The sequence below is a fragment of the Protopterus annectens genome, chromosome 1.part0 (assembly GCF_019279795.1).
Source record: "Protopterus annectens isolate FY-2018-M chromosome 1.part0, PAN1.0, whole genome shotgun sequence".
Classification (NCBI taxonomy): domain Eukaryota; kingdom Metazoa; phylum Chordata; order Ceratodontiformes; family Protopteridae; genus Protopterus; species Protopterus annectens.
In genome coordinates, this window is record NC_056725.1 from 58,281,860 (window position 1) to 58,309,091 (window position 27,232).

General features: G+C 37.6%; 1 protein-coding gene across 1 annotated transcript in view; it reads right to left on the reverse strand.

Annotated features, from left to right (window-relative positions):
* The window catches only part of LOC122787152 (RAS guanyl-releasing protein 1-like), a 1,047,578-nt gene that overhangs the window by 273,420 nt on the left and 746,926 nt on the right, over positions 1-27,232 (reverse strand). The window contains exon 4 of the mRNA XM_044062873.1: positions 15,004-15,066. Within this exon, the coding sequence (XP_043918808.1) occupies positions 15,004-15,066 (63 nt within the window). The remainder of the gene's footprint in view (positions 1-15,003; positions 15,067-27,232) is intronic.

The window sequence follows — 27,232 nt, forward strand, 5'->3', positions numbered from 1 at the left end:
ACTAGGCTATTGGGTCTATTCCTGTAATGATCCACCATTCCCTATCCATTCATGTATCACACTTTCCTATTCTCGGATGAGCCCATATACAGTTTTCAGAAATTCTACCCTGTGCTAAGTCCCCAAATTCCATACATCAAATGTATAATTCCCAAATTCACTTGAGAGGGATATCAGAAAACGGCTGCTGTCCTTATTAGACAGAATTTCCTTCCTCTCCTAACTCTTAAATAAAGTTAGTTTGAATGCTACTGCATATATGGAAAGATGTGGTAGTGCCCATCCTCCTAAGCACTTGGGCATATAGGCTACTGGGGAGGAGATCTTTCTCCCTGCATCTCCCATAACACAGAGGATTGTGATCTTGTTTAAACACTGACATATATTAAATACATCAGAACAAGTGAGGAAATTAATAAAAAAAACGTTTTGGTTACAGGAGAGCACATAATTTAAATAACTTACTCTGCTATAAAGAGCAGCAAAACACTAGATATCTCAGACACAGCACAAGAAATGGTTCTTTTCCTTGTTAAAAGTGTAATTTTTGAGAATTCATTATAACAAGTAATATCATTGTTATTTAGAACATCTGGTACACATAGTGCAATGTCAAAAATGTGGATCCATTTATTTAGGTAAAACAGACTGTAAACTAATGTTGATCACCTTTCTAAAATTAGGAGAGATATGTAAACAAATGCACATTTTAAACACATTTCTGAGAGGGATGCTATGCATTGTTTAAGTTTATGATTTTAGAAAATGCTAAATAATCTATTAAGGGTGGGAATGCTATTATGAAAACAGAGAACATGGAGGATAAGTAGATAAATATATTAGGAGCTGAAATGACACCTGGTTTAAATGGCTTGTTAAACCCCATTTTAAAGAAACAGAGTCTATGCTATTGTCTTTGTAACTTGCTGACCAATGAACTTCCTAGGTTTTGAACTTGTGACTTTTAATGTATTTATAAGGGATAAATAAAGTTCATTCGTTTTTTACACCCAAAGAATCTGTTGCTGAAAGCTTTGTATGCGAGTGTTAAAGTTTTACTTAACAGATACTTTTTCCATTCTGGTGACCGGAGTCCACTTTTTGTTTTTTTGCTGCTTTGTTTAGACTCATCTTTGTCCACAGTGTGTCCCTGTTGCTTGTAGTTTGTCAGTGGACATTCCATGGTTTGGATTATTCTTTCTCACTCATTTTTAAGATCAGTAAAGAAAATGGGAGAACAGATAGCTTGCCTTAAAGTAAACATGGATACCTCTTTAGGCATAAAAGACAGATTAGCTCTCAAAGAAACCCTTTCTCTGGGGAAAATGAGATAGAGTTGACTAATCATAAGAACTTGCAAATGTAGATACTCTTCTTACAGAGGTCAGAGCATCAGAGCAATCAGTAAGACTTTTTTTTCCATGTTACGAACCTTAAGTTAGCCAGATTAGCTTGCTCAAATGGAGCAACTGTTAGTGTCTCTAACACAAATTTAAGATACCATGAAGGGGCCACTTGTTTTCTTGGAGGCTTATTAAATAAACACCCTTTCAAAATATTTTGACATGAGAAAGCCTTGGAAGAGGAGGATCCATGGGCAGACATGCTGAAATGGCCAATAAATGAGCCTTGATGGAGGAATAAAAAGGCCACAGGAAAGTAACTCACACAAATATTGTAAAACCAGAAAACAATTAGGCCTGAATGTGTGTGCTGGTTATGTTGTTGCAGACACCATCTAGAAAAACTTTTCCATTTTCTAATATGATTTTCTAGTAGTACCACCTGCATGTCCTCAATAAACAGGTGCCTAAAGGAAAATAATATCCTATCATCCAGGAAGTCAGTTGAAGGTGATTGGGGATGGGGTATGTCAAACATCACTGATCTTGTGTGAGTAGATCCATTCTGTGAGGAGGATTGTGGTTCATAGGTAGGTACTAGGCTATCGGCCCAAGGGCCTAAGTAAGCCTAGCCAACAAGGTTCCCTGGCTTACGCCACCCAAGAAAGTTAATTTTCTGTGCCCCTGTCAAGCAGAGCCACAGAAGTGATCCCTGGGGTGTATTTCCTATTTCCCATCCACTCATCAAGATTTTTCTTGAAGAATGCTAATGAGGAACTTTGCTTGACATAGATGGGTAGCTTGTTCCATAGTATAGGAAGTCTCTGGGAAAGGAATCCATCCCTCCAGCATGTCCTGTTTATTGTGGTGACACGGTTTAGGTCCCTAGAGCATGTAGCTCAGAGGGATTGGGATTTCTTTAAGGTGTAGCATGTCCAGCAGCTCTGGGTTTAACATAGCTTTATATGTTAGGCAGAGATCTCCTCTGAGTAGGTGATATGCTACAGAGTAAAGCTGGAGTTTTTTGAGACGGTCAGTGTAGGGCATCTGTTTGAGGCCAATAATCCTATTTGTGAGATACTTATGTGGCCTTTCCAGCTGCTGCAGATGTCTTGTGAGGTACATTCTAAAAGGGGCATTGTACTCTATAATGGGTCTAATGAGTGCCGAGTAGAGGGGAACAATGACCTCTTTTTTCCTGGATGAGAACCCTTTTGTGATGAGGTATGCCACATAGAAGGATTTCCTGACTACTGTGGCGATGTGATTGTCAAAGGAGAGACTATTGTCTACCTGGGTCCCAAGCACTCTTATCACACATTCAGTGTTAAGTAGACTGCCGTTTATGTGATAGTTCATGGGTACAGAGTTTTTACCAAAGGGGATGACAATGCACTTTTTGGCATTGAGCTTGAGGCCATGCCTCTAACACCAGGCATCTGTCTCAGTGAGGCCCTTCTGTAGGATGTCCACATCATTTGGGGACTCAGATATGGCTCCTAGTTTGCAGTCATCTGCGTACTTCATTAGCCAGAGGCCTTCTGTTCTAGCCTGTACTTCAGAGAAGTAGATACCAAACAGGAAAGGTCCCAGGACTGAACCCTGTGGTACTCCACTTGTTACTGGTTTGAAGTCAGAGTTGGAGTTTGCAACCTTTACAGTGTGGGCTCTGTCAGTGAGCCAGTTGGCAACCCATCTTGTGACATAGGGATTTATACCTAGTTTAGTGAGTTTAGCTATAACCAGAATGGGGGATGGTGTCGAAAGCCTTGGCGAGATCAAGATAGGCTGTGAGAACCACCTTACCCTCATCTACGGCTTTGGTGACTGCCTCAAAGAAGTCGATTAGGTTCAGAAGGCATCATCTGTCTTTCACAAATCCGAACTGGGTGGGATACAGAGTTTGGGGTTACCAATGTATTTGTTTATGAATTCCATGATGATATGTTCCATGGCCTTACAGACCAGGCTTGTCAGGCTAATAGGGCAATAGATCCCAGGATCAGTGGTGGCTCCCCCTTTGTGGAGTGGGATAACTGTTGCTGTGCTCCATTCAGTGGGCACAAAGCCTGACGTGAGACCATGATTGAACATGGTACTTAGGTGGGGAGCCAGTTTGTTCTGAAGTTCGTGTAAAATTCAGCCTGGGATGTTGTCCGATCACATGGATGCTGAGTTTTTGGTTTTAGAGAGTGCAGCTTTTACCTGCATAGATGTGATTACAGGCACTCTGCATTCTTCCTGTATAGATATGGGCCCTTTTGGGGGTGAGAGAGGGGTAAAGTTAGCACTGAACCTATCTGCCAGGATGTTGGCAATATCAGTTAGTTCTGTAATTTTCATGCCATTGTGCTGTACCTCAGAGCAGATCTTGGTATTGCCATTGAGATTCTTGACATAGCTATAGAATGCTTTGTGGTTGCTCTTAGAATCAGTGGTGATTTTGTTTTCATAGCTAGCTTTGGAGGATCTTATAAGAGATCTCAGTTTCTTACTGAGGCTGACCAGGGAGCTCCCTCCACTCATGGGATTTTACTCTCTTTTGCAATGGTTTCTTCCTTCTGTTGTAGAGATTGTTTATGGCAGGTGACCACCATATTGGCTTCCTTTTTTTGGAGGATAGTATCTTGGTTCTGTTTGGGCTGGCACGATCCATGCACTTGTGTAAGTGCTTATAGAGTGCATTTGTGTAGGATTCAGCAGTTGTAACTGTATTGTGCATCTGCATATGTGTCATGAAATTCACCACTTCTGTCTTAAGAAGCATGAAGTTGGCTTTGGAGAAATGTTTTACCATGGTTTCCTTAATGGTGGGTGGGGACAGGGTGCAGATATCTAAGGTGATTAGCTTATGGTCAGATCTGACCAACGAGGAGTTTATTTCAGGTGTGGAACTCCGGTCACTCATGTTGGTAATGACTAGGTCTATGATATTGTTGCCCCTGGTCGGGGTGTAGATAAGTTGATCCAGGGCATTGGAAGTTATGAATTCCAGAAAGCGTTGAGCGAAGGAGTTGGTACATGAGTAGTTTTCCCAGTTAATGGTGGGGTAGTTGAAATCTATTAGGGTGTTTGGTTGAACCCTAATATTTTCCAGTATATCAAGAAAAGAGAAGTGGGAATCCTGGGACATGGTGGGGGATCTGTAGCAAGCTACAATTTGGATTGCAGTTTTGCCCAGAGTTAGTTGCACTTGGATAACCTTGGATGCATTATGCTGCGCAACTAGCCTGGAGGTGTGGATATCCTTAATGAATATGGACACACCTCCGCCTTTCATGTTCTGTTCCAGGTTAGATGGCTGAAAAGTATGGTATGAGTTAGCCTGGTAATGCAGGGGTGCTCTCTAGAGCCTTGAACCAGGTCTCAGTCACTGCACAGATATCAATGTTGATGTTCTCCATTTTAAGGAGTGTCTCGAGTGAGTGAATTTTGAGATTTAGACTTCTAGCATTGAGTAGCATTACCCTCAGTTTTTGCTTGCCTGTTCCTGTTACGGTGGTGAATTTGTCATTTGAACCTTGCCTAAAAAGGCACTATAGGGGTGGCAACAGCCTTAGCCAGTATCTGGAATCCCAGGGGCGACAGGTGCAGGACATTTCTCACAAAGCATTGTGGTCTGTCGACCATGTCATCCCAGACAGACAGATACTGGATCCCATTAGAATGACACCAGAAGCTTAGCCAATTGTTGAAGTCAATCATTTTGTCCTTGTACTGTGGTATAATTTTTGGCAATGGCAGGATGCTACTTAGGGCTAGGGTTATACCTGCCTGGGCTACAAGATTGGAGAGCTCTTCCATGTCTCTTTTCATGTAGTGCAGGGAGGTACATTTCAGGTCATTCACACCAACATGGACAATGACAGAGTCATATTTGTACTTGTTGTGGAGTGACCTGAGTGCGTGGGTTATGTGGAAGATCCTGGCACCCGACAGGCAGCTGACAGGAATCTTCTTCTTGTTTAGCCTGGTGAGTGGGACAACAGTGTGCCTGATTATAGAGTCACCTATGGATAGTGTATTGGGTACGTTGGTTTGCCTTATGGGCTGTGGTTTATTGGCACACTGAGTCTGTGGGCTATGTGTCATTTGGGCTGTGTTGGGGGGGTGGAGGCTGCTTGCGTTTCTGCTTTGGAGGTCTCTGTTGCTTGAGCAGATTATTATTGAGATCCTCTGAGAATGTTTTTGTGTTAATATGTGTGGATTTTGGTGGTGGGGTTTAATGGGACTATGTGATGAGTGTGGTGTGGTGCAAGTGTTTACCTTCTCCTCTTGACTGTCAAGTTCAGTCTTGGTTGGCGAGAGCTTTACCTCCAGTTTGGCTAGATAAGTGCATCTCTCACAGGTTGTGGTGTTGGGTGGTAGGAGGAGAGGGTTGTCTGTGTACATGAGGCAATTGTTACATTGCCTTAAGATGCCCAGATTCATCACATAGACAGGAGAGAACACTTGGAGCTGACCCTTGGACATGCCTGAATAAAAAACTACTTTCCTCTAGAAAAGTGAGTATAAGAGCTGTTTTTCTCTAAGCAAGTGAGGAAAGTAAGTACAAAAACTGTTTTCCTCTAGGTAAAGCGGAAGGTTGAGTTCTGTAGTAATTTGTAGCTTATTTAGTGCAAACAACAAGTTCTGAACAAGTGCTGAGCATGAATAAGCAAATTCAAGTGCCAAAACTAAGACTCTGTACTTGGATCTTTGTCTTAGGCAATTTCCAAAAGAAGAGGAAAAACACTGTGGCCTGGGCCAGAATAGGCAACACCACAACGAACTTGAGGGATCTCTTGTGAATTTTCAAAAGTGCTCTTTATATCAGTGGAAAGGTGGACAAGCATACTGGAACATTCCTGCCAAAGAAAAATTTAAAAAAGGCATCTGTCTTCCAGGTCATCTAGCATGGAGTCCTGGAGCAGAATCTTGCCAGCTGGTTATTTACAAAGGAGGCAAATGGGACTGCTAGAGCACATTCCCAAAGATGGTTCAAATCATGGAAGACCACCTGATCTAGTTTGTATATATGAGGCTCTGTCCTGTCCTGTTAAACTCATCTAACACACAATATTGTTCTGACAAAATGAAGGATGTCTATAGAGAGAGACTGTGATGTGATGCTTTATTCCAAACTAACTAGTTTGCAAATGGGGTGCAAGCTGGTTCCCCCTGCTTAAAGATGTTTCACATGACTGTGGTATTGACTGAAACAACTTGAAGACATCTTGGGAATGAAAGATGATTCAGAATTCCATGATCAAGGCAAGCATCTCATTCATATTTATGTGCTTGTCCCACACATCTTGCACTATTATTCCTGGTGAAACTGCTCTCCAAACAAAGTCAGAGACATCTGTGATGACTGACTAATTTGGAACAGAGAAGGATAAAAGGAGATCTGAATTTAGGAATATTTGTTGTCTCCACCAAGCAATTTTTCTATTGACAAACCTCAGCACTGGGATTTGAAAAGACAAGGAATATTGATGCTGGGACCAGACTTCAGATACCATTGCATCTGTCTCATGTGGACTCTTGCCAGGGTTACCATGAAAATGAGAGATGCCATGAGACCCAAAACCCTGAGGTATTTCCTTGCAGAAACCAAAGTCTGAATGGAAATCTTTAGAGATAGATCAAGGTATAGATCTATTTTTTCCTGTTGAAGAAAAACACTTTGAACTGAGGTGTCTAGCTGATATCTCATGAGAACAATCCTGTGTGAAGGAGTAAAAAAAAACATTTGAATGTTCTCTTGAAATCCCAGCTTGTGTAAGTCTCTCAGACAAGTGAGATTTCTGACACTTTAAAAAGAGTCTGCAAAGTTAAGCAAGTCATCTAAATAAGGGAAAAAAGAAAATGGATATCCTGTAGCTGCAACAAGCTATAACTGGAGGTAGCGCCTTAATAATCACTCTTGATCCAGTGGAGAGTCCAAAGAGTAAAGCAGAGAACGGATATAATGATCAACACACACAAAACCTTAAGAAATGCCAGAAGTCTGGATGAAAAAGAATGAGATGATAAGCATCTTTTAAATGTAGAGCTACCAGGAAACTTGAATGAGGAAAAAGAGATAAAAGATAGTGCCTAATTTCAAAATGATACACAAATACGCCTTAGAAGAATGATCCAGAACTTGTCACCAAGTATTTTCTTTCTTTGGCACTAAAACATCTTTGAACAAAAACCTTTCACAACTTGGGAAGGAGGAACTGTTTGCATCACACCCTGTAACATCATGTAATAAAATAAGAGTCTGGTCTGGTGGGTGATGAATGACTTCTCAATGCCATCTATAAACTTGATGAATAATCTTCAGAATCCATTTGTCTGAAACTATCTGTTGCTGGGCCTATATCAATACATTGAAACATCACTTCAACAAACAGCATTATATCGGAAATGCCATTCATCAAATTCCCCTCATGTGGGGGGGCTGTGCCCCCACACTCCCATTAATTATATATACCAACGCTGAAATCACACTACAATGAGGAAATGGTAAATTTCATGATCCTCAATGTACCATGATCTCAGTATGAACAGTTCGACGAACAGTATGTCTGATGTAAGTGCATTGAAAATGCTGTTTGCTGAACTGATTTTTCAGTGAACTGATAGGGACTCCTGTTGCCAAGCAGAGGTGAAACACAGTGATGCAGACTTTCTGGAAGGGAAAAGGGACTGTCAGGGTGGGAGAGGGGATCAAAGTTCCTTAAATAGTCAAAATGACCAGGTGGACTGTCCTCAGTTTGGGGATTTACTGATTTCTTTTTGGGGCACCCTTGACATTATGCCAAAATTGGATGAGGGTTAGAGAATCACTTAGAAAATTAGAAAAAGCAGGGAAGAAAATCTTAGAGATTCCCTGGTTTAACTTGCCCATTTAATCACACTTTTTGATGATCTCTGCAGGAACCACAAAGTGACTCTGTATCCAAAAGAGAAAATAAAATATAATTATTCACATCCTCTTGGGAGGTTTTGAGAACTCAGCCAGGCAAACCTCTTCAAAACAGTGCTAGAGGCCATAGCCCAGGAAGAATTATCAAATGAGTCAAACACTACCAGAGAGCAGTGATTAGAACAAGAAGAAACTGCAAACCAAATATTCCTCATATTTTCACAATTAGACAGAATAAACATTAACATGTGAGCACAACAATTCAAAATTTTGAAAATCAAAGTGACGGAAACATACACCATTTTCCCGTATCCATCAATAATCTTCCCGTCCATATCAGAAAAAGGATTGGAATTAAGTGTTTATCAGCAGTAGGAAAAACTAAAGTTGTAGCTGCTGTGTCAGTTTAGGGCAGACTGTAGAAAAACCTAAAGACTGAGGAACCTTATACATTCTATCTGCATTTTAAGAGGCAGCAGGATGGCTATCAGGAACAATACAGACCGAGGCCCTCACATCCTCCAAAGAGGATATAACTGGAGGAAATTGTGGAGGTTCAGGATATTCCTTCTGTAACAGCTCATAAAATATTCTGAGGGACTGAGAAACCTCAGTGTACTCCCCCACTGTGAGCACTGGCACAGTCCAGAAATAGTCTGAAAAAGAGAGGAAACCTAAAGGTAGAATCATAAACTAAACTCTCCTCTGAGTCTGAATCAGAAAACAGAGGAGAAACCTGTGCTTGTCCTTCACCTTCCTGTTCAGATTCAGAATCTTGAATCTCATCAGGAAGGGAGATCGCCTTTCTTTTACCAAAAAAGCAATAAATAGGAAGGATCAAAAGTCTGAATACATCCTTGAGCCAAACCCAGTAAAGTTCTCCTGTCGAAGGGGATTTGAGGAACAGTAGATACATATTTAGCTTTTGGTTTCTTTTAGGCAGAAAACTAACAGTATTATAAATGGCAGCAGTAGCTTTCCCAGTAATGGGCACAATATTCTGACAAAACATGGAAGCCTTTAATATTCCGTGTCTCAGAACCAACAAGAATGGCTCTCTTGTGCCCACTGAGGGGATACCAAGAGACGCAAAGGATGTAGCTAAACCTGGTCCATAGTGGCTGTATATGATACATAGAGGGATCTGGGGTAAAAGATGAGTGTTTTGAGGTATGACAAATGGCCACAGCAGAGTCACCCATCTGCAGCTTAGGCAAATTTCTACCCTGCTGTGGTAGCAAAAGCTTTTTTTCTTTTTGTGGCTGGAAGAAGGACTGACCTTGGAACTGACTGACTGTTCCAAGGTCAAGCCTAAAATGGTGCCATTTCCCAAGGAAAACAATCAGAAAAAGGTGAAACCAATTTACAATTTTTAAAAGTCACTATTTTCTTACACAACAACACGGGGGGGGGGGGGGCACTTTAAAGCAATTGCCAAGCCTGACTTTAATGCAGTGTCTGAACTGTGGACTAAACCTGGTTCAAAAAATGGGCTGTATACTGACACTGTTCAGATGCAATGGACAAACTGCAGCACATCTCATAAAAATATAGATAGAGGATGAACATATTAATAAAATGAGTGACTGGTAATAGAAAGCCGTTCAGGATGTGCAAACAAAAGGAAGGCATGCAAGTGCTGAGGATATACATACCTGAACGGGAATTCATAGCTGAGGAAACAGCACTTGAACTTCTCTGGGGGAAGAATAAATTGTGAGTGGAAATCCATGTAGACTATAAGAGGAGGGACTTTTGAGGGAGGCTGGGAGGAACCATCATAGCCTTGGTCATAGAGCTCACAGTGAGTGGCCAATTATATGTTGCTTACTGTAACATCATTTTCAAACAGTGGCATTGTTTGATTGCTATATATGATTATAATGGGAAGTGAAAGGGATTATTCTACAGGCAAAGAAGTGGTAGTATTCAAGTACTATTTGTTGGAAGAGGGAACAACCTAAAAAGTGGTCAGCCTTTTATTACACTGGAAGCTCCTTTGCTTTGTGAGATCTCTGCAGTTAAGTTCTCTCTTGATGGTTATGTTGGATTAATATACAGATATATGTGGTTTGAATTTTTGCATTCTCACCCAAACATTCTCCTTCCCCTCTGCTCATATACCCCATTGCTTCTTTTCTCATAAGCTTCCTCACCTTCTTTTCCTAAAGATCATCAATACCATAAACACCCTAAGAAAGTGAGTAAACAGCTAGAAATGGCTAGGTCTGGATGGTTTCCACATTTATGTAATTTAAGAGTGCAACATTTTGCTCTAATCTTCCTTCCACTGATGCATTTCTTTCCAATGACTCCTTCATTGAGTGATAGTATAAGGCCTTAGCGACTCTCTTTTGCAAACAGGAATATCTTCCAGTATAAACACATTTCATCTATTGTTTGCAATGCAGTATCTAGTAGAAGTCTATTCAAAATAATGATGCAGAGATTTCATCTGAATAACCACTGTCAACTACTTCCAGAAAACAAAGTAAACCAAAATTCAGCACTATTGGTATAAAGAAGAGCCAGACTCAAAAATACTTAGTGCTTTTGTTTGTCTTTTAATGTTCTACAAATTTCTTCAGAACACTTGGTGCTAAGAGATTTCATCTGATGACAATTATTCAGACTTTACTGTAAAAAAAAAAATCTGTATACTGACAAACCATAATTACTGTAGCTTCAGTGTAACATATGGCCATTGATTCATTTCTTTCTACTTCTTTGAAAACCGTCAGGACTGTACTTATAGAATATGTTTATGTGTTATCTGTAACATATAATAGGTATAACACCTCAGCACATTCTAGATGTCTGTACCTGCACTATATACAAAAGGGCCTTTGTTAAGAATGTCTGGTGCTCATACAGTGTACTTCACAAAATGTGTGTCTACATGAATTATGCACAGCACAAAACTGGATCCATATGCACCTCAGACAACATTTTAAAAGTGGATCTCTCATTCAATGTATTAGTTACACATTGCATTGTATGTTAGTGCTACATACTGCTGTTAATGAATATATAATTAAATTGCATCATCACCCACTGTTCTGCTGTTTCTGTGCAACTACTGGAACATAATGCAGCATCTCAGCTTAAAAAAAAAAAAATCACCTGAACAGGGGAATGCATGGGTGATGCTCTTAAAGATGAGTGTCTCCTCTGGTTGCTCCATTTAGAGAGGATTTTAAAACCATATAAAATTTAATTTAAAATAAATTATTCAATGCAGTTTTGTGCAAATTAATGAAGAAAGGTGTCACCTCTTTGTCAACATTAACAAAAATAGGCTGCATGCTGGATTCAAGATATTATGAAGGCCACAATGGTAATGACTCAGACTGGGATGAATACAACAGCCACATTACATTTGTGAAGAGCCAAGAAAGGTTTTATGATTGAATGTTCTTGAAGTTATTAGTAAATTGGGAGCCATACAAACTAAGTTGATAAATCTGACTGGCAAGATCAATGTTTTTTGTTATTAAGTGATTTTGAATGGGCAGGCAGGCCTGAGAAAGTTGAGGGTTTATGTGATCATTTGGAAATCCCAGAACCTAACTAACAACAGATGTGTGAGATTCAAGAGAGACGCAGTTGGAATAAATGGATGATCAGTTAAGAGATCCCCATCTGGACTTATCCCTCTCAGAAACTGCCATCAACTTTAATACTTTCTTCATCATCATCATCATCATCATCATCATCATAGCCTGTCTCACATCTAATTCTCCCCAACCATTTAATCAACCTCAAAAGTCTACAAGCCCTTGACATTTCTATGTTTAATCTCAAGCCTGTCTCCACATCATGTTAGAAAGCTACTAATGAAACTAAAACCCTGTTCTCCTTCTGTTGCTGATTTCCCTGTACAGCACCTTAAATTCACTCCAGATTCCATTGCATATATATAGTCTCAATTCTCATCTACAGATCTACTAAAGACTCCCATGTCTCTGCCCTGTGGAAATAAATCTTTATTATTCCTCTCCATAGAGGAGACAACTCTTCTGTAATCCTCTAACTTTAGGCCAATTGTCATCTGGTACTCCCTTTCTAAGATTCTGGAAAATTATATTCATAAGCAACTCCTTCAGTTCCTCTTATAAAATGATCTCCTAACCCAACACATCATCACTTCCAGCCAGGCTATATCACCATTATAGCTCTCCTCAAATTTTATGACACCATTAATGAGGCTATAGACCAAGGAATGTTTATCTCTTGTGTTTTTCTAGACTTCTCAAAAACCTTTGACACCGTGTCACATGATAAACTTCTGACTCAAATTTCCTCTCTAGGCCTTTCCAAACCAACTTTTCTATTGTTCTCTAACTACCTATCTGAAATATATCAATCTATCAAATGGTTCTTCTCTCTTTCTGTCTTTTTCTATCCTTTCTCCTAGTTAAACAGGTGTTCCTCAAGGCTCTATTCTCGGTCCACTACTTCTTAAAATTTTCATCAATAACCTCTATACCTCCTGTCAGCAAGCTTGCCTTATTTAGTATGCAGATAACTCATCTCTCATCTGCTCATCTAACAACCCACTACAACTACAATCTATGACACAAAATGCCTTCAACTGTGGCTACATCTAAACCAAGTTTTACTTAATCCCAAAAATACTAAATTACTACTATTTTGTTTTCTAAAATCTCATGGCAATCCTTAAAGTAACTTCCACATTACCTCTCTAGACAGTGCAGTTATTGAAGTAGTTACCTATAGCAAATTGCTTGGCGTCACCATAGATGGCAACTTAAAGTTTGATCTCCACATACAAAACTGTATAAAAAACACATCAAAAGCTAGGTCCGCTATACAGAGCAAAAAAAAAAAAATCCTTACTCTTTGTAGTGGAATCAGCATAGCTAGCTCTTATTTTCACCTTCTCTTCTCTATGGCTCGCCTATTTTGACTAACATCCAGATCTTTCTTAAATCACAACTGGAGCAATGCTATAATAAGCTAGCCAGATTTGGAGCTAATCTGCTACACAGAGCTCATCACTGCTCTGAATTAGGTGCTCTCTGCTGGTTAGAACTCCCATATCAACTAGCCCTTAAAAATTTCTTCTAACCCATAAAATACAATATACTCCCTATTCTGGCCTTTCTGTATCCTCAGCATTTCACCACTATCTCCCAAATCATCATCTGTGCTCTCAAGACAAAAACCCACTTGAAATCTATAAACTAAAAAAAGTATGGGACAAAGTCTGTACTCACACTGCATAGTCAAACTATGGATCTCTATCTCATATTCAATCAGAACTACAAGTATTCACATATTTAAATTCTGTCTCAAAGAATTTCTCACCAACTCATGTGAAGAAATACTTTTACATTCTTACTAATCTTTCATAATACACACACACACACACACACACACACACACACACACACACACACACACACACACATACACACACGTGTGTGCACGTGTGTGTGCATGTGCATGCGTGTGTGCATGTGCTTGTGTCTGTTTGTGTGTGCATGTGTGTGGACGTGTGCGTGAATGTGTGCGTGCATATGTGCATGCGTGTGTGTGTGTATACCTTTTCAACTTTTGCCATCTTCCCATTCTTAAGGGGACTTGTATCATCTTTTTTAATTACTCCATAGCACAGTAGACTGTGCTTCTAATACTTTTGTATATAATGATTTTCAAATTTAGTTGTAATTTTTTCTTTTATTATTATATCACTGGTGTTTCCATGTGCCTTTTTGTATCCTATGTATTCTACTGTCAAACTGTATGTACATATACTTTTTAATCACATCTATTCTACTGTTTTATTTGATGTTAAATTTAACTCTCTGGAGATTTTCTCCCTGGGCCTCCCCTGGAAATAGTTATTTAATATTATCCAGTCAGACGTCCCAAGTAAACAAATATAAATAAAGAAATAAATAATGAATGCAAAGATGGATACAGCTCAAGATGGAGAAAGTAAGATTTAAGTGCTTAGTACTAATAATAAGGAACCTATTTGTGAAAGACATAATATTGTGTAAAACATATTGTGTCTTGGGGTCCTTACTACACTGACTGGTCTCATTTAGATCTACTAGGTCAATAAGAGATGCAAGGAAATTTGGGATAAACTGAGTATGTAGCCTGAAAGAAAACAACAGTTGTACTTATAGCACTTTAGGAGTGGATGACATGCTAATAATAGTAATGTATTATGAAGGTTGGTTAAAAAGCATGTAGCATCTCCTTCATCCATATTGGTGTTGCTGATAGGTGATAGAAGTAAACCTATGCTTGAGGTAGGTGTAAAGTATGATGAGAACTGGAAGAAAGTGAAATAAGCAGGATTATAAGTATGAATGAGATGAATGTAATGGATTTAATTATAAGATGACATCCAGAGAAAAGTGAAATTTGTAAAGACAAACAAGCACTGACCCCAAAGTTGTAGGAAGTTTTTTGCATGTGATTTAAACAAAATAAAGCTAACCTCTGAAGAACATATGTGAGGTATGGCCAGAATAAAATTACTATGTCTTTCTTTAATTCTATTTAACAAGCTATGCAACTGAGGAGATCTCATTGTAGTCAACTGTACTGACTTAACTAAGGGCCTTGATTACATGTCACAACAAATGTTTCCTAAAAAAAAATATTTGAGTACTGCTTCCAAAAAAGTAACATTTTCCAGTTTGTACCTGCAAACAATCATGGTAGATGATGTGCAAATTCCAGCAGTTAAGAGTTCTTTTAATTAAGTCAAAAATTACATACCTTACAAAATGACAAATTTTGAGGCAAACAGTAGGCTGTTTTTCTTCTAAGGCCTCCCGATATGTAAATGAAAGTTAAGGTTACAAACAAAATGCATTTATTCCTAATACTTTGCTAAATGAAAAAAGAAATACTATTAGATATAAGCTGGTCATAACATTTCTGAAACGGAAACATTTTTACTGTTTGCATATTCATATCTGATGGCAAAATAAAATTAAGCCTTTTTTTCAGTTTTGGATTTATATGAGGTAGAGGCCTGCTCTTGCCACTAAATGTCTGTACTACCTAGCCACTGACTTTGTTTGACACACATTAGAATGACAAGTACATACAAGCCTTTTACCTAAAATTTAAAAAAAATATATAAAAATACAATATGCATTTTCAAAAATAAAGCAATCATTGCATATGGATAGCAATGATATAATTACTCAGCAAAGAATTAAAGAAAATGCAGACAAACAGCCTGTTTATCAGAGAAAGATAATATCACCTGATATTCAATGAAGCAAATATGAAAAACAAAACACATTAAATAATACTATTAATGTTTAAAAGGATGAGAAATGTACCAATATAAAAAGTGAGAAAATGACTCTGAATTAGTTGTATGATAATTTATTTTGCTTAGATCTTATTATTCATCATTCTACATTTTCTGTCATATGGAAGCACCCATATAGTAAGATTAAAGGACACATGCTTTATACACTCCAAATGTCTATCTTCAATGCCAGTTCTATCCTTTTATTCTTTTGGTTGCTTAGTCCTTTTGAATTTGCTTGTTAGTTGTGGTGTTTGCTTCATTTTAATGTTCTGACGAAGTCCTTTGTGCAGGAACAAAAGCGCTCAATGTTTTATTTATTAAATTGTTTTATCTACATTATTGTGTGTGTACATTCAGGTTTATGTGCACTAGCGCAGCTTGCTTCAATTTGGGACTGCTTTGACTGTTTCTGAATCCTTAACAGTTGACAGTTATGAGGTGTGAGACTGCTGAAGTTGTAGAGTTAGTGAGATGTTTTGAAGAGAAGAATAAAAATTGGTAATGAAATGTGTTCACTCACTTGATCCCAATGGGTCATCTGAGGTAAATACAGTCAATAAATTAGCTATAATTGGTGTGTGTGTGTGTGTGTGTGTGTGTGTGTGTGTGTGTGTGTGTGTGTGTGTGTGTGTGAATATGTTGGGAGGGTTGCATTATGTTCCACTTTATGAATCTGATACAGTCTGAAATAAATTACTGTGGCTATTTATTTATTTATACACAGTAAGATATCTGAGATGCATAGCAGTAATAAAAAGTCATAACTGGTGGATATATGTGAATGTGTATGTGTTGGGCCACAATGGGTTGCACTTTATGTATCTGACAGCAAAAAAAAAAAAAAAAAAAAAATGGATTACAGTTGCCATTATTTATTAATTTATTAAGTCAATCATTTGATCACAATCAGAGATCTGAGGAGTACAGAGTAAATACATTAGCTGTAATTGGTAGGCATATCTGTGGGGGAGGGTTGCAGTATTTTGCACTGTATGCATCTGACAATAACGAGATAAAATTTGTTATTGTGGCCATTACTTATTTATTTTATCACAATCAGACATCTGGTATGATTATAATCAATAAGTTGCTTTCCCTGGAGGATGTGTGCATTGGTATGTAAGTATGCATATGAAGGTTGTCCTGTATATATTTGCAATCAAAGAACTTAAATTCCTTCATAAAGTTGTTTGCATGTTTATTAATTTATTTGATTAGAGCTAGGCATAAGAAGTATAAAATGTCAATAAATTGCCAATAACTAATCAACACATTGATGGCTAGGGGTTGCAGTGGATTGCATTATGTGTCTCTAAGAGCAATGAGTTGAAATACATAAAGTGGCCATTATGTATTTGATTCAAATCAGATATTTGAGCTATACAGAATCTAAGTGGTAGTAATAAGAGTGAGTGTGCATGTGTGTGTGTGTGTGTGTGTGTGTGTGTGTGTGTGTGTGTGTGTGTGTGTGTGTGTGTATGTGAGTGTGCATGCATATGTGCACACAAGCACATATATGGATATGATTTGACAGCGAAGCTCAGAACTACATTACTGTGGTCATTTTTATGTATTTATTTATTTATTTATTCATTCATTTGATCAATATCAGACATCTGAGGTTTACACAGTCATTAAAGTCTAAGGTGTACACATTAAAGTGGTACAGCTCTGTATCTGTCTGACGTGATACACCTGGCACCTGTCTAAATTATATCTGTTGCTATTTTCTTTGCATGTTTGTCTTCTCCATTTATTAGAAAGCACTATTTTATAAACCTGGGATATTAAGCATTGAACATAACTTATTTCTATCCTGAAAAAAATAAGACTGAATTTCCTTCTTTACTTATGAGTTTTGATCAGGCTATCATTAGATCCAAAGTTTAGAGAAAAAACTATAATGCATCCCATGGCTTCTTGGGACCTAGGTCCCATAGACCACATGATTTGTTCAATTACTTCCTACACAATTATTATATCTTATCCACACAAACTGTAATGTCATGTGTTTGGAGATCTGAAAGTGTGGCAAAACTCTTGGAACCTCCCCTCCCCTCCTTGCTTTGTTGTCAAGAGTTGCCACTGATATTACTGTATACTTAAACATTTTTGTAAATAAAGATAAGTAAAATGATTTAAAGCAAATGTAATATTTTAAATAAAATTAATTAGAACATGTGTATGTACCATGTACCTACGTATAAAAAGATGGCACAAAGAATTTCTAACTTAAGAAGATTAAAGATAATTTTATCAAAGAGAGAACTAGTTTCTTAAAAAGAACACATGATATAAACATGGAGATATTTTGCATTCTATGTCCTTAACAAATCTTTACCAAAATTTGACTATTAGGGATATAAGCATGATGATTTTATTTAAAGTTCAATGCAGGAAAATTTGATTCCTTAGCAACTAAAGAAAATTGGAGCTGAATGAGCATTTTACTGTACAGCCATACTTATACCTACTTCATTTTATTTCTCAAGTACATTGCACAGTATATCTTTAAAAGAAATCAGGTTTTCATTTTGGTCTTATTATAATCTGTATCAATTTCATTTTCAAGAATATTTTTTGTTAATCATACTGAAATACAAGGGTAAAATAGTAATAAAAAATAAATGTTGGCATCTATAATTAGGTTCAAATCCTTGATTCTCTGCCTTCCCCAGCTTCTATTATCTCTCATTTCACATGCAATGCTGCATACCAGATAGTGAAAGGAAATACCCAGCTAACAAAAACATGTTATGTTTTTGCTCACAGCATCTCTTAAAAGCTGTTAGTAAACAAACATTTAATTATTAATTTTTTTTGTATTCTGATGGCAAGACCTTTAGTTGGCCAAGTTTCTGTTTTCAATAGATGAAATATATTTGTAACAAGGAATGATCATTTCAAGTAAGAAAAAAAATAGGACAATGTTTTAGGTCATTTAGTCAGACTTTTTATTTTCTTATGAGCAGGAAGGCAGAAAGTTAAAATTTTCTGCATGATTCATTCATTCTCTGATAATTGATAATGAAAAGTAACAGCAAGCATAGGTAAGAGGAGCATTTCCATTTACATGACATCTTGCAGTGAAAATAAAAAGACGTGGGGAAAGGCAAGTTTTCTACTGTCCCTCATCAAGTTTGGAAGCAAAGAAAAAAGTGATCATAGAAAAACAGCACTATAATGTGAATGACTGCATGCAATAGGCAATGTCTGGGTTCTTGCCTTGCTACCTTGCCACTCCCGCACATCACTTCATGCATGCTTGCTCCATGCCAGATAATTGTTACTGGCCTAGGCACTATTTTCAAACATAATCCAGAGAGCAGGCTCTGGGTCATTCTCCAGGTGTAGACACTGCATAAAAGTGAATAAGCTGCTAAATATAACAAATGAACTTGTTAGTGGAATATCTGATTGTCTGATGTTAGTAGCACTATGCAGATTAATTATTGTATGGAGCAAAATATATATAAAAGAAACAGAGCGAAACAGGTAGTCTTCTTAAATTAAAAAGAAAATAAATATTTATTCATGAATGATTAGCACTTTCGCTTGAGAGCTTCTTCAGATCAATATAACATCCTTAGTAAAACTCAAACAGTATATATAGATATATATATATATATATATATATATATATATATATCCCCATATATATATATATATATATATATATATATATATATGTATAGATATACATTTAAATTATTCAGACCAATCCAATAGGTAAAACAATTACTGCATTTAAAGCATTTAAAGGCATATATTAAATGCACACTCGAACATCATTTATACAAGGACATCTAGCCTTGTAAAATAACACTAGAAACAATCCACATAGAATTCCAATAAAATGCATATAAGCCTCAGAATATAAAAAATACATACTCTAAGAATCTATACTGTTCATTTGATAAACCATAAAAATATAGTAAAAAATACATTCATATAAGCCTCACGTTTAATATATTTTTTCACGTTTTAGTAACGGAGCGTTTATTCAGTTGGTTGGCAGTGAACTTATTGTTTTTGAGATTATTGTGCCTAATAACCTATTGTTATCATTTAAGTCCCAATTACTTTTGATGTATGTGGATATTAAGAGGTAAATTCCAATAGATATTTAAAGCACTGTCATTTTATAGAGAACCACCTGTACAAGTTAATATAACACTGCAAATTTTATTGTAATACTTGCTTTTGTCTAACATGCAAGTACTTGGTATTGTTTATTGCTTCCTATCCAAAGTATAGGTGGGCACACTCTTAAATGTGTATCAGCATTTGTATCACAAACTACCTCATATGTAAATGGTACTAAGCACAATTACAGGGGAGGCTCATGCTATAGGACTGCAACCCCCCCCACCTGCAGAAAGAAAGAAGAAAATACAATAAAAACAAATAGCGAGTCCTGGAACTCCACACATGCGTGCTTAGAGTTCCTGGTACTCACAGTACTCCAGACTGCTGTGTTAGGCAGTCCAGATAGGGAGGAAGGCATCTCTGCCCTGCAACAACCGCAGGCTGCGGGGAAACACACAGATTGCATTGCCAAACCGGAAATTAGCTTGCACGGGCTAAGGAAGCATTCAGGAGCCATTAGCTTGTGCTGCTGAGGAAGCATCGGAAACCAGAAGCATTCAGGTACATATGATGGGAGCATTCAGTGTGCTTGTACTAAGGAAAGCATTCAGGAGCCATTGCCAAAGGTACGGGGGAAGGTGTGTGTGTGTGTGTGTGTGTGTGTGTGTAAAATGCCCCAGTTGCTATATACTGGTGGATAGAGAAAACACATGGTGGTGGGTAGAGAACACTCAGGCAAGGGCCTGAATTCCCTACCCACCACCATTTGTAAAAAATTTGCAGATTTTTGCCTCATATTTGTTCTGTTCCTCATAAAATTTGTGGCTTCTGTATGTTTATTTTTCCTTACAAAGTCAGAAGTGCAGTGGTGCACTGGTAGCATTGTTGCCTGAGAGGTGCAGGTTCTTTGGTTTGCTTCTTGGCTGGGGTGCTTTCTGTGTGGAATCTGCATGTCCTCCCATCTTACAAAGATGTGTCTGGAGTGTTTCTCCCTCCTCTGCTGAAAATTGGCTTTTGCTCCAAGTCAGACTTTCCGGGTTAACAAATGTTAAATAAAAAATAACAGGCATTTGAATTTCAGACTTCATATTCTTCAGAAAGTACATGGTAACACAAAACCTTTTATTCTAGCAATTTTCTAAGTTTATAACATGGATATTTGAAATTTGTCCCTATTTTTGGGACTGTATTCCCCCATTATTGGCTTTGTCCAGGTGTTTTTTGCTAATAGGTTGAGAGCTATGGTGAGAACTGAATTCACTGAATATGTTTGGGGGTTGTATTCCCCCATTACTGGCTTTGTCCATGTGTTTTTTGCTAAGAGGTTGAGAGCTATGGTGAGAACTGAATTCACTGAATATGTTTAGGGGTTGTATTCCCCATTACTGGCTTTGTCCACGTGTTTTCTGCTAAGAGGTTGAGAGCTATGGTGAGAACTGAATTCAATGAATATGTTTGGGGGCTGTATTCCCCCATTATTGGCTTTGTTCAGGTGTTTTGTGCTAAGAGGTTGACAGCTATGGTGAGAACTGAATTCACTAAATGGTAGCCATTTAAGTTTCATTCTTCCTCTCTTTCACAAAACAGCTGATTTGGCATAGTGGTATGTTGCTCTGACTGTTCTGAGCAGGGTCCCCTGGGTTCAAGACTTGGCAGTGCAATGTATGGTGGTAACACAGCATTTTATTCTAGCAACTTTCCAACATTATACAAGCAATGTTTAAAATGTGTCCCTGGTTATTGGGCTTTTGTCCCCCCCCCAATAAATGTTGACTTTTTCCAGATTTCTTGTGCTGCAAAGTTCAGAGATACAGCTGAGTGTCGAGTAGATTTTACAAGGAGCTGAGAGCTGCAAGGGAGCAAAAGTTTAGTGCTGCTTATGCTGATTCTGCTTGCATTGTTAATAGCACATCATGTAGTGTACGTGCTTTTGATGCAGAAGGGTGTGGGTTCTACTCCCGCAGTAGATAGAGGCATCGCTGATACTGTACTGTGTTGCAAAGGGGGTGGATGCTGCAGTCCTTTTTGGCTAAGATACCTGGTAACTATGAACCTGTTATCAGTTTGTTATCCATTCCCTACTGCGATATTACTAGCTTATTTTTTTAATGCAACATAGGCAATTTATTCCTCAAGGGCAACAGGCACTTTATTTGTAAATGGAACAATGACATATAAAGTTCTTTGCTAGCAGTAACCTCTTCATTAGTTACAGATTTCTTTAATGTGGAACTATTTAGATGACTTTTACTTCTTCAGAGATTGTGCATATTTACTAGTACTGGTGGACTGTAGAAGTTTGAGTAGACTTTTGTGATGGAAATGTTCTGTACTGGGCAGTTTTGTCATTATTGGTGCATGCATTTTGTTTCATTGTTTACTGGAAAAAATGTTCAAAACAATACATTTAAAACAAATGTACTGTATTGTACAAGGAATATAATTTAATACTATCAGGAAGGTGTATCAAAGACCATGTGTATGTTTTGTGTTCAAGAGGCCTATGATTTGAAAACAGCCCAAAGTTAATCTTTATCTGCCAGTGGCAAAATGTATTTTCTTTGAATGTGGGTTTCAATGCTGTTTCAATGAATGTGAGTTTCAAGGGCAGAGACGTTTTAATGCTAAGTCTATTTTCATTGTGAGACTGCATTGCTTTGTTTAGCAGATATCTATTAGGGTTTGTGCTGTAAAATGCAAAATAAAACTTTAAAATGAAATCCAAATCATCGCAGAAGTAAAGCAGTATGCACATTGCAGTGTTTCTGGTAAATGGGGCAAAATAACCAAGGAATGAGACATTGGAATGGCTGCAGGGTGGAGGCTCCATTCGACCATGATTTTGTGAGGGGGGAAGGGCAGCAAACTCAGACAGCCCCAGCTGAACTATACCTCTCAAATGTCCAGATTTTTGCAGAATGAATACATTTTTAATTCTTATTTTTGGTTTATTCCTCATAAAATCTGTAGTTTTCTGGAAAATCATTTAGGAATTAAGTCACTAAATAATGACAGGCATTGAGTTTCAGAAAAATGCATGCTAAAGCAAGACCTGTTATTCTATCAACTGTCTTAAGTTTATACAAGAGTAATTTTTAGTACTGTTTGTATGATCCCCCAATATATTTGGCCTTGTCTAGATTTCCTGCATTAAGAGGTTGAGAGGTACGTGCAAATAAATCGCTTTATAGAATTAGGAATATCCAAACCTCTCAACTGTCCTCAATTTTGGCTCAAAATGTTGCTCTCCCCCGTAATAATCCCTCCACAAAATGGCAATTTTGGAAGAAAATGTGGAGGGTTTACAATTATATATAACTGTAATGATCAGAGTTATAGATTACTTTTATTTCAGAAATGAATGTAGTTGCTCTTATTTTGTCAGCTGCTCAAGTTAACAGTACTAATATTAAAAAATGTGTCCCTTCTTTGACAGGTTCCCAGCTGTATTGTGTGGCAATTTTATATTTTTGCATCACATTTTTGGTTTGTTTTTCATATAATTGTTGTTTTCTGGCAAATTAGTGGCAAATGATTGAAGTTAGAAAATAATGGCAGACATTTGAGTTTCAGATTTCATACCCTTCAGAAAATTCATACTAATGCAAGACCTACTACTATTCTATTATCTTTCTAGGTTTATAAGAGCAATATTTAAAATTGTCCTTATTTTTGGGCCTGTGTCGCACTTCTATGTATGGCTTTGTCCAGATTTTTTGCTCTGAGGTTGAGAGGTATGAGTGTCAGAGCCATCACCGTCAGCCAGAGACATTTCAAATTGTGACATACTTGTTGCACTCCACTCCCCACTGTAGTGGCGCTGGATGATTCCAAGCAAGGCAAGGAGCAATCATACAGGGTAAGTGTGCAGAGTATTTCGCCATCCAAGGTAAACCACAAGTATGACTGTGGCTTTTCATCTGTCCTTGATTTTGCAGAATGTTCTGGTTTTCTGTCATATTTTTGTACTGTTGATTTATGCTTCTTCTTATTCAGAAAATGCATGCTGTCACAGTGCCCTGTTGCTCTGTGTTTAAGTAGCAGTGCTTTAATGACCATCTGGTAAGCTTGTCAGAGATTGTAAGATGCAAGTAAGCTTTAATAAGCATACTGTTAAAGAATTACCAACATTGAAAGCCTTTTTGTTGTTGCCATGCAGAGAATATTTACATAACTAGATTGCGTATAAGCCTTAGGTATTGACATGCATATGACAGTATTTGTAATAAAGGACAGGATTACATTATTTTCAGAAGCTCATTACATTTGTTGGAGACTTGCAGTCATCTTTGCAGGCTTTACCTGTAAACTAAACAGAATGCCAGTATATCATGTGTGGCCCATAACTTGTGCAGTAATCCTTTAAGCAATTTATCTTGAGCTTGTTTCTTGTTTGCTGTTCATTTTCTACTTTGATCATGTCTTCCCCATGAAACAAGTAGATAGTTTTTGTCAGGCAGCAGGTGTTTTTTGGATAAAAAACATTTTTACAAGTGGGGGTATCACAGAGATTGCTACTTTCAGCATGTTACTTGGTAATGTTATAAAGCTGAATATAAATTATAATTAGAACTGCAGTGCAAGGAGAAGTGGTTTGAATTGAGTGCTGCTTGTTTTTTTTTATACTTGATTTTGACTGGCATTCCAGTAATGTATTTAAAAAAGTAATTTCTTTTTTCATGCCTCACAACCTTTGTGTTTCCATTTACATATTAAGTTAAGTTGTCATGTCACCAATGCATTGAAATATTTTTTTCTTCTACACTTAATTTTGTCTTGTTTAGACTCTCATAATGACAGTTTGGCACCCAGGGCAGCATATTTAAAGTTCCAGTTGTTGTGGTTTTGAGCATAGCTCCGCCCCTTTCTAGTTGGTCACACCCCTTCCCATTGGCCCCACTCATTCAGCTGTCTCCTGCAGCCCCCCTTTAATTTGACGTCACCAGCTGCCACTGCACAATTAACAAAAATGCAACAAATGTTTCATGAGGTGAAAATAGTACCCTAGAGCAGCATGGCATATGGTTGTACTTACCACTGTGTGCTATAAATAAGTCATATGGATTTTTATACTATATTTACCTGCCGCACTTATCTTAATGTTTCCATATAAAGTGGTGAATGAACTGAAATGTACTGTGTAATAGCAACAGTTGATACTAATTATTATTAGTACATATCTCTGTTGGATAGCTAAGCATATAGGAGCATTGCATGTCTTATAATCAGTGACTAAAGTGGAGGACAGTAATATGGGCCAGTTTATTTTTTAATATTAAGTACCCAATTGCTTAAACAGATATTTTAAATGAAATCATCTCTTTAGTATATTGACTTAATTTGATGCATAATTAGGGCTTTTAATTTACACTACATACTGAGTAACACAATTTTGTGTTTCTTCCTGCTAAGAAGTGATGCTGTCTTATAGCTGAGTTATTCACTCTTGTGAGCAGATGCATAAACTACTGTATAACATAATGGCTTTTAAGAGGTTTATGTCTTACAAAATTACTGTGAAGCAGGTCCAATTTTAACAATATTGCTCATTTTTTCACTATTTAGCTAAAATGCAATGAGTGTAATTGTGCAAATAGATATTTATGTGTATATATGAGTGTTCTAACTACCTCCCTAAAAGACACGCTAAAGTAAATGTGGCAGCAGTAACACATCTTAATAACACCCTTATTTACAATACTATCTCTCTTTTTTCTTTTATTTCTGTCCTTTCTCGTTGTGCTGTACACTGGCATCATACCTCTCAACTGTTCAGATTTTTGCTCATATTTTAGGTCTGTTCCTCTTAAAATATGTGGTTTTCTGGCAAATCATTGAGGATTGAATTCATTAAATGATACTAAATAATGGCAGACATTTTTTTAGTTTCAGACTATATCTTTCATCAAACAAATAATAATACAAAACCTGTTATTCTGGCAACTTTCTAAGTTTATAGGAGCAATATTTAAAATCTGCTCCTATTTTTGGCCCTTTGTCCTTCCCATTATTTCTGGCTTTGTCCAGATTTTTTGCACTGAGAGATTGAGAGATATGACTGACATGTAGGATAAAAAAGCTCAAAAGAAAAGCTATCCACCTTCATACATAAGCGCACTAACCACTCCAAGGCAGAAAAGTTCCCCAGTAATGCTACTTAGCAATAGCAAAAGTGTAGGTCTACCTTGTCTTTTTGAACTGAATAAATTTGCCATCTATGGCTAGGGAGACCCAGCATTACCCTCCCCACCCCAATTTTCTGCTACAATTAACCTTTAGTTTGTCAGTCTTTTATTGTAGCATCTACCCTGCAAGCTAAATCCTATTCAAGCTTTGTAAACTAAAAACATGCATCTCTTGTAGACAAATTCCATGTGTGTTTTACCTTACCCCTGCATAATACTGGAGGACACTAACTGAAAATTTTACTCTCAAGTATTCTCCCTGCTAAAAGTCTCTTTCCTGATAATAATGTAACTGTCACGGCTTTAAACTCTTTTTCCTAGACAATTGCATACAGTCATCCCTTATGTAGTTGTCTGGTCCAACTAAATGCACTCCTTGAAGTTTTACTTGTGTTTACAGATAATACCTGCATATTATATAGATCTGTTTTCTATTCCTTCTTGCTGGTATGCCATTGTACTCCTGCAGTGTTTGCTTGCTCTCTTCACCTTTGCTGCGATAAGGCTCACTTCACTGTCAAGATACATTTAAGTCCAACTCAAAACTTTTCTGGACATCAATCAGCAACCTCCTACATCCAATCAAGACCACCCAACCATGTCCTCCCACCTATCTCCTAAATGGGAGCATAACCTCTCGATTCAATTCCAGTTTTATAAAAACAGCAGCCTCTCTCCATTCAGATATTTCCACATGCATCCTAAGAAATCAAACACAAACTGCCAGTCAACCCAACTCTTTTTCCTTTAGCACAGCCCCTACTTTCACCAAAAAAAAACTCTTACAAAAACTAAAACCCACCACCTTAGCCCCTGATAACTTACCTCCAGAATATATCAAAATTGCTGCAGATGCAATGGCTTAACTAGTATGCATCTTAATTAACTGCTCAGTAAAAGAAAATTATGTACCTCAGCTCTGGAAAAAGTACAGATGTGTAAATATATTTACCATATTGGTACATGTTCACATGATGCCTCCCTCTGTAGCCTAAGCTGTGTGGGGTATATCCTGCATAGGATATTTTAGCCATCCAGCTTCCAAAGTTTCAGGGCACCTTCCACATACTCAAACTGTTAGTCAGCTTCAAGTTCCGGTGCCAAGGCCTTCAGAGCTTACATGTCCGACTGAGAGAGGGTGGCTGAGTTCTTGCGATGACATTGCTGGGAAAATAAATAAATAAATGTCCACTCCCTGGCATTCATTTAAACATCTAATCTTATAGTAAGTTTACTTACACAACTATACTGTGTTCTTAATATCAATCATTGCTGCAGTTGCCTAAGCTATATAGGAAGACTACCATAGATAGCATAGAACAACTGGGAGGTAGAAGGAGAAGGATCCAGAAGCCCCTGGAGAATAGTCTGAGTAAAGTTTGACCAAGACCTGGATAAGGAACCT